The 8,403-nt window shown below is 44.1% G+C and overlaps 1 protein-coding gene across 1 annotated transcript in view; it reads left to right on the top strand.

The window, feature by feature from the left end:
• Positions 1-206: 206 nt before the first annotated feature.
• The window catches only part of Hnrnpll (heterogeneous nuclear ribonucleoprotein L like), a 32,465-nt gene continuing 24,268 nt past the window's right edge, over positions 207-8,403 (top strand). The window contains exon 1 of the mRNA XM_029531308.1: positions 207-916. Within this exon, the coding sequence (XP_029387168.1) occupies positions 560-916 (357 nt within the window). The 5' untranslated portion in view covers positions 207-559. The remainder of the gene's footprint in view (positions 917-8,403) is intronic.

Below are 8,403 nucleotides of genomic sequence, written 5' to 3'. Positions count from 1 at the left end.
CGGGGCTGCAACTGCTGCAGAGCCGCGCGCAGCGGGCGTTGCACGGTCCGGACCGGAGCCGGGCGAGGGTCCAGGCTGGGATTTTTGACGAGCAGTCCTTCCAGCCAATTGGAAGCCAGATCGACTTTCCCTCTTCCAATAGGAAGCGGGAGTTCGGCTAGGGGGGCGGAAACTCTCGGGCCGTGGATCCCATCCCGCCCGGCGGCAGTCAAGGCGGGGTGGAGGCTCCGCCTGAGCGGCGGGGAGCGGATCAGGGAGGAGGGAAGACCGGAAGCCGCGGCCGGGCCCCATCCTTACTTTCGCGTTCCCCCCGGGGCTGGGAGCCGTGAAGCTGGCGGAGGGAGAGGCTGGAGGCTGTCTGGGAGATAAAGGGAAGCGTCCCCTCAGCCCGCGCTCCCTTCTCAGTCACGGGCTCCTGGAGCGCGCCGCGGAGGACGCCGGGCCGGCTCAGAACCGCGCCGAGGAGGCGCAGCCCGCGGCGGGGACCGATCGGCGACATCTGAGGCCCGTCTCCCGCGCCGTCCCCACCACCACCACCGCCTCCGCCGCCGCCGCCGCCATGTCCTCCACCTCCTCCTCCTCCCCCAAGGAGGAGACGTACGAGGAGGATCGGGAGTTCGAGAGCCAGGCCAAGCGCCTCAAGACCGAGGAGGGAGAGATCGTCTACTCGGCCGAGGAGAGCGACCATCGCCAGGAAGCGACGCCTCAGGCGGGGAGCGATAGCGACAGCGGCGGCGGCGACGGAGGCGACGGAGACGGAGGCAGTGGCGGCGGCGACGGCGAGGAAGGCGAAGGCGGAGAAGAAGGCGACGGCGAAGAAGGCGACGAAGGCGACGGCGATGAGGGGGGGAGCGGCGGCGACGAAGGCGGCAGCGGCGGCGGTGGCGGCGGCCCTCGGAGCATGCCCCCGTCCACGGTAACAAAGCGCGGCGCGGCGCCGCGTCCCTCCAGCAGGGCCCCGGCGGCGGGGGGTTCGGCCTGGCCGCCTGTGCCGCTGCGTGCACGCCGAGCGCGGCGCTGGGGACTCGGGCTGATTCTTTTCTTTATTGCCCACGCTTTCCCGAATCCCGAATGCCGGCTTGGGGTGCCGGGGTCCGCCGCCACCGCCGCCGGGCCCTGAACTTGGGGAGGGTGGCGGGGTGGGGGCGGCGGGGGCGGGCGGGTGTCGCTTCCGCTCCGGGAGGCTGCGCCGCGCGCCCTCGGCGGGATCCGCTCTTTGTTAGTTGAGCAACTCCCGGCTCGGAGGCTGTGCTGGGGACCCGGCCTCCCCGGACCCGCAGCATCCTCGCGCGGCTGGGCACCATAACGGGAAGGCTCTCGTGGCCTCGTCTCCTTGAAAGTCGCGATGAAATGACAAATTGTGCCCTCGTGCTCTCCCCATAGCTTACCCCTATAACCCTAGCTAGTTTAACATCTTTCTATCGAAAAGGCTTTGTGGGCATGGAGTTCAGGCCAGGAAATGGCCAAGATAGTTTTCTTGTTACAGAAATATGTGGGCAGGTAATTTAAGTGTGTGTGTGTGTGTGTGTGTGTGTGTGTGTGTGTCCCTGCTGTCAAATGAAAGTTGTTCGGGATGACGAGAGTTCTTCACTGGTAATGTACTTCAAGTTTGTCCCCCACAGAAGGAAGTGAATGCAGAGCTGTGGGCATTCAGTCACACATTCCTTGAATCCTCCTTTATCAGAAACGTTTAGCTGGAGGCTGAAGGAATGTAGATGGCGCAACCCACAGCTTGAGTTCCATGGAGACTTTAAGGAAACAAACCAATCCGAACGGTTTTGACTCTCTTTTTTGGAGCCTTTAAACGGTCTTGACGACTTAAGTTAGATATTCTTTAAACATTTAATACGTTTGAGATCAAATCTTAGCAGAAGCTGATGGAGTTATGCACCTCTTCCAAAAATGAAGGTGTTCCACCCCTTTTTAATCAGAAGCCGCTTATCTTTCAAAAGTTCGAATTTTTATTGGCCTAGCTTAAATTTTAAAAAAGGAATTAGTTACCTGTATGGGTAAGTATCCATGGCAGCCTCGTAAGGTTTTAGTATTCCTTAGAGGTAGAGTTACAGGTAGTTTCCTTGCGACTCACCTGACCCAAGTGCTGGGAGTCAAACTCTTGGGCTCTCCGTGCAAGAGCGCTTTGTGCTTTTTTTGGATGAGCTCTTTCTTCAGCTCCTGTTTGAATAATTAAAAAAAATTACATTCATTTCTGTTGTGTGCTTTGGAGCATGTAGGTGAGTGTGGAGGTCAAAGGACAGCTACTTCCATCATGTGAGACCAGGGACCTCAGTCCCTGGCAGACATCATCACCTGAGCCTCCTCACTGGCCTAGTGTGAATTTTTATGTAAAGATTCTGATAGTTAGAAAAGTAAAATGTGATGGGTAAATTTGACCATATCATTGTTAAAGGAGTCTTTTTTTTCTTGCTGTCCCTTTACGGACACAACTGGTTCTTGGCCTTTTGGTCAAGGTCAAGCCTAGGTTCCTTGCAGTTAGTTATTTGGATTTTTCTGTCACGCTTTTTGAGATCCTCAGAATAGAACTTGGAATGAATAAAGGAGATGATTTTCTAAGGGATTCTTAAGATCATAATCAAATATTGTAAGATTTGGAAATAGGAATGTTATAAAAGATGTTTTGCCAAAGGCCTTGGTTCTTTTGCCAAAAGCCTTGGTTGTTTGTGAAACACTGTGAAATGTCTTTTAAGTGTCTTGGAAAGATTCTTACAGCAGTTGGCAGGAGAGATGGATGGCTCAGTGGGGAACAGTGCTTGCTAGCCTGAAAACCTACTGTTTCAGTTGCCAGAGCCCACATGGTAGATGTTGTCCTCTGACTTGTATATGAGCTACTTGGTGTGCACACATATATACATGTGTTCACACATACACACATTTTGTTTCACAGTAACATTATTTTTGAATGCTAGTGAGTAACAAAGTCAAACAGTGGAAGTGGCTGGCATTGAACAAGGTTGATCAGGAGTCTACTCTTAGCATACAGTTTTTGTGACCTCGAGAAAGTTTTCTTAGTCTGTAAAATATGAAAGTTGGACTGTACATGCTTTCCTTACTTGAAGCTGAAGTTAACTAATGAATGCAGCTTTTAAAAAAGATTTTATTTATTTTATGTATGTTAGTACACTAGCGGTCTTCAGACATACCAGAAGAGGGCGTCAGATCTCATTACGGATGGTTGTGAGCCACCATGTGGTTGCTGGGAATTGAACTCAGGAGGACCTCTGGAAGAGCAGTCAGTGCCCTTAACCACTAAGCCATCTCTCTAACCCTAATGCAGCTTTTAAATGTCCAAGACAGGAACTAATGTGTGTGGTTATAAATTCAAATTGCTGTTCATCTCTCTGTGGTTAAGGCGAGCTGATTTCATTTAACTGTTTAACTGCAGCTAGGGCTGTAGCTTAATATTAGTGGTGGTTTACTTGACTAGCATGGGAAACTGTTTCTGACCCTATTGACACTCCTCTCCAATAATTTGTAAATTTAACAGTAGAATTGACAGGCTAATGTGAAGTTGAATGAAGACTCATGTTTTTTCATTTTCAAAAATTTTATAAACATTTATTTTTATTTTATGTGCATTGATATTTTTGCCTTCGTGTATGCCTGTGTGAGGATGTCAGATCACTTGAAGCTCCATTATAGACAGTTGTGAGCTGCTATGTGGGTGCTGGGAATTGAACCTGGGTCCTTTGGAAGAGCACACAGAGAGACGAACAGCAATTTGAATTTATAATAACTACATACATTAGTTCCTGTCTTGGACATTTAAAAGCTGCATTAGGGCTAGAGAGATGGCTCAGTGGCTAAGAGCACTGACTGCTCTTCCACAGGTCCTGAGTTCAATTCCCAGAAACCACATGGTGGCTCACAACCATCTGTAATGAGATCTGATGTTTCTTTTGGTGTGTCAGAAGATAGCTAGTACTCACATACAAAAAATAAAAATCTTTTTTTTAAAAAGCTGCATTAATAGTTCTGAGCCATCTCTTGAGCCCCCCTTTTCAAAATTTTTTCCTTGTAATTTTCAGTACTATTTTGAAATCATGACGGCTATGAAACATTGTACATAATTAAGGTATAGAGTCTAGTGCCTCATCATGTTGAAATACAGTTTTCATTTAATTGAAGAGTTTAGTCCAACTTAAGTGGTCCTTAGCCTATAGAAGAAATAAATACACCTGTAGTGAAACTGTTAGAGTAAATGCAGATTAGGTACAGTAATGAACTATCTTTTTAACTCTAACTGGAAATTTGTGAAGTAAAAAGTAGGATTTAAAGGATTCATACTCTTTTGACTTTTCATGATTTAATAACTAAGTTTAAAGAAGAACCTGAATAAGTGGTACAGTGGTCTCAGTGTTTGAAGAAGTATGAAGGCTGGGTTTGGTACACACCTGTAATTCCAGCATGTGGGGAGCATTGCTCTGGAGCTCACTTGAACAAGACTCTGGAGAGAGGAGGGGAAGTGGGAGGGAGGGGAGAGGAGGCAGAGAAGGAAAAGGGGAGGTGGTAGGATTGAGATTGATTGATTTGAATGGTTTGGATTGGACCAATAAGTTACTTTTCATGGTCTACTGTACTTTTCATAGAGCAAAATTCCCAGGTTTGATTCATTTGGCTTTACTCTTGTACAAAGCTTTATTATGAAGGTTCATGCCATGTATTATAGTTACTTCATTCTTGTAGAATAAAGGTCATATGATTTTTAAAATTTATTTTTGAGACGGTCTCATTGTATAGCCTTGACTGACCTGGGACTCAATCCACCTGCCTCTGCCTCCTGTGTGCCACAATGCCTTACCAATTTATTTTTTTATTGTGTATTTGTCTGCCTGTCACCGTACATGCCTAGTGCCTATGGAGGTCAGAAGAAGGCCACTGAGCCCCTGGAACTGGAGTTACAGATGGTTGTGAGACACCATATGGTACTGGAAACTGAACCTGGGTCCTCGTCAGAAGCAGCAATGCTTAGCCATCTCTCTGGTCCCCATAAGTAGCAGACATAATGTCTTAAATTTAGTAGATATAATCTTCAAGCTTATTGTTTCTATATCTTTTTTAATTTTAAGAAACTGGACCTTCAGGTGTGATGGCTTCACTTACCAAAACAATTTATTTACCGAAAGTAAATTAAGGTGGAGTGTTATTTTGAAGATCAAGTTTTCCAAGTACTGTGTTCCTCTAGTGAGTAAACAGGCAAATCAAAGATTGAGCGGCAGCCAGGCAGTTATGGTCTATCTCAGGAGGTTAAAAGTCTGGAAGATAGCAGGAGCCTAAGACATCAAAACTAGGCTGGCCAATATGGTGAAATGGTATTTAAAAACAAAGCTAAGAGCCAGGTACAGTGGCACATGTCTGTAATCCCAGGAATTCTGATACTTCTAAGTGGACAGAGGCTAGAGGTTAGCCTGGGCTACAGACCCATCTCAGAAAGCCAAGAAAGGTCAGGGATGCCATAGCAGTTGGGAAGGGGCAGGATAATCACTAGTTAAAGGCTAGCCTTAGCTGCATAATGAATTTGAGGTTAGCCTGGGCTCTTAAGATACTGCCAAAATAACGGTCACTACAAAATTGCCCAAATAGAAAGTCCCGAAAGGAAAGAAAATGCCCAAACAGCCAAAAATCATATAAGTTAGTTAACTTGTTTGCTAATAAGATAATTATTTAGAGTTTTCAAATTTCAACAAGTAGAAACAGTAAAATGGCCCAAAATTTCCAAATGAAAGACTGTAGCCATATTGAAGAAAGTTTGTTTGGCTTGTGAGAATTTGTCCTTGAGACTGCCCTTGAGTGGCTGTTGGTTAGCATGGGTATGACCAGACCAGCCTTGAGCCTGTTAGTGAGGACCCACTGAGCTTCCCTTATAGTTTGACTCAGTTTGTCCAAAGAAGGAATTAAAAATTGTAAAAAACAAAACAAACCATGTATATTGCATTTGCTGGGTATATACACTTAGAATATTACTTTGAGGTTGGGAAATAGAAAACAACAAAACAACAGTCTAGCTGTTGAAATGAAAAGACTGCTGTAGGAGATAAGAAAAGATTTAAAAATGATTTTTTAAGCTGGAAAAGTCATGCTAAAAGTATTTCTAGGTACATAGCTGGCCTTGAACTATGGATGCTGGTGCTATGAGTGATGGGATTGTGGGTGTTTGCTACCATATCCATTTAGTTGGTATATAGGTAGGGATTATCAGTAATCATTTGTCAACTAGTTTAAAAATCAGGAACCAGGATAATGTAAGACTCAGCGGTAGAGTACTTGCCTAGCATGAGAGAAGTGTAGCATTCCTCAATACCACAGCTAGGGTTAGGTTTAAAGAGGCCCTGTGCTGCAGAAGAGTTCAGATTTCTTATCACAGCTATGTAACAGAGAAAATGGTGATTTAAGAAGAGTGTTAATGGTTGGGATGTAGCTAAATTTGTGCTTGCCCTGTTTGTGTGAAACTGGGTTTGATTTCCTATACTGCATATACAGGGTATTTTGATGCATACCTATAATCTTAGCATGAAGATGAGAAGTTCAGGGTCATTTTCTTCTACATAGCAAGTTTGAAGCTAGCCTTGGATATATGAGAACTTATTTTTTAAAAGTTAATATTTTGGGGTAGAATAGAGGATAGAAAAACAGCCTTGGAGAGAGTGGTAGAAATAGAGTTTTTAAAGATGAATTGTCAGCTTTTCAGTTGGAAATAACTGGAAATTTAATTGTTTTAAAGTGAATGATAGAAAGTTTTTGTGAGCCAGGCGTGGTGGCACACGCCTTTAATTCCAACATTTGGGAGGCAGAGGCAGGTGGATTTCTGAGTTTGAGGCCAGCCTAGTCTACAGAGTGAGTTCCAGGACAGCCAGGGCTACACAGAGAAACCCTGTCTCACACCCCCCCCCACAAAAAAAAAAGAAAGAAAAAAGAAAAAAAAAGTTTTTGTGTTAAAGATGGGTATATCAGAGTAGCATACTCCCCAGAAATAAGGTTAATGAGTTCTGGGCTAGCCAGGGCTACATAGTAAGACCTTGTCTCAAAGAGAAGTCTGTCTGGGTATGTAATTCAAGTTAGAGAAGTACCAAGGTGGGTATTGTAAGAGTCACAGGTCGAGGGAATAAGGATGTGCAAGGAGAAGGACGTTTTTTGCCTTGAGGTTGAGAAAATCACCTTTCCCCCAGACACTATATTATATTTAGTATCTTCTAGCTTTTCTTTTATAGGTTCTTTTTAAAATTTTTCTTTGACACAATCATGGTATATATTTGTGGGCTACAGAGTTGTGATTTATATATAATACATAGACCAAATCAAGGCAGTAATATTTTGTCCCTTTGCTTTCAGGGAGTGACTTCGCTGTATATAGTAAGTGAACTCAGGGATTTTTAAAAATTTCTGTAATCCATCTGTAATCCATTTTTGTGAGGAAGATCAACTTGAAAACGGGCCATTTTTTTTGCACAGTTATTATTTATGATGGGCAGTTCTTAGAGAGAAACAGGCAAAGCTAAAAGGCCTCTTCAGAAGTTACTGCCAAGATAAAGAGGGAGGAGACTCTAGAGACACAAAACTAGAATTCAGAAGGTGGATCCTATAATAGACTAAAAAGTGCAGTTAGATGTGATATGATAGTTGGAAAAATATGAAAACACAGGCTTACCTCATTGACTTATTTTTGTCTTATGAAGATGATAAAGGTTATGTAAAAGATAGATCACTGTTTGGAATGTTGAGCTAATTAAGGATGAAGTATTGTGATGCTCACAACCCTATTCGAGTTTTAGGGGAAAAGTGTCTGTCTAATATATTACGAAAGACAAAAAGGTATGAAAAAAAATCACCCATGAGCCCACCACTTACTTCAGTAAATAAAACATTACCTGTCATCACATGTCCCTTCCTGGCTTGAACACTTCTTAAAAAGATGTATTTGTGCACACAGTTCTCTCCTCCCACTACTGTGTGGGTTCTAGGGATCGGACATCTAGGGGATGGGTGGTTCTAGTTGTGGTGGCAAGTGCCTGTGCCTTTTACCCATCAAGGTAACCTGCTGGCTCAAGATCTTTCTTTTTTAGAAATGAAAATTTCAGAGACAGGCATATTCCAGAGTTTGAGACCAACCTGGTCTATACAGAGAAACCCTGCCTTGAAAAACCAAAGCTTGTAGGGCTGGGTGTGTGTGTAGGAGCTTACTAGAAATAAAAATTTCAAATCAAATAATCAATTTATTTTCAGGTCCTTCTGCTAACTTGAAATTTGGTTTGTCTTTTTTTTTTTTTTTTTTTTTTTTATTTTGTGTGTGTTTTAAAATGTATAGTTGAATTTACTGAAAGATGCAGTTTAGACTTTTGAAGTTAACTGGAAATTGTTTTCTCTTCCCTAGGAGGGAGGTGGAAGCCATCA

The sequence above is a fragment of the Mus pahari genome, chromosome 18 (assembly GCF_900095145.1).
Source record: "Mus pahari chromosome 18, PAHARI_EIJ_v1.1, whole genome shotgun sequence".
In the NCBI taxonomy this organism is placed as follows: Eukaryota; Metazoa; Chordata; class Mammalia; order Rodentia; family Muridae; genus Mus; species Mus pahari.
The sequence above is the reverse complement of the archived record's forward strand: the minus strand, read 5'-3'. Positions and strand labels throughout refer to the sequence as shown.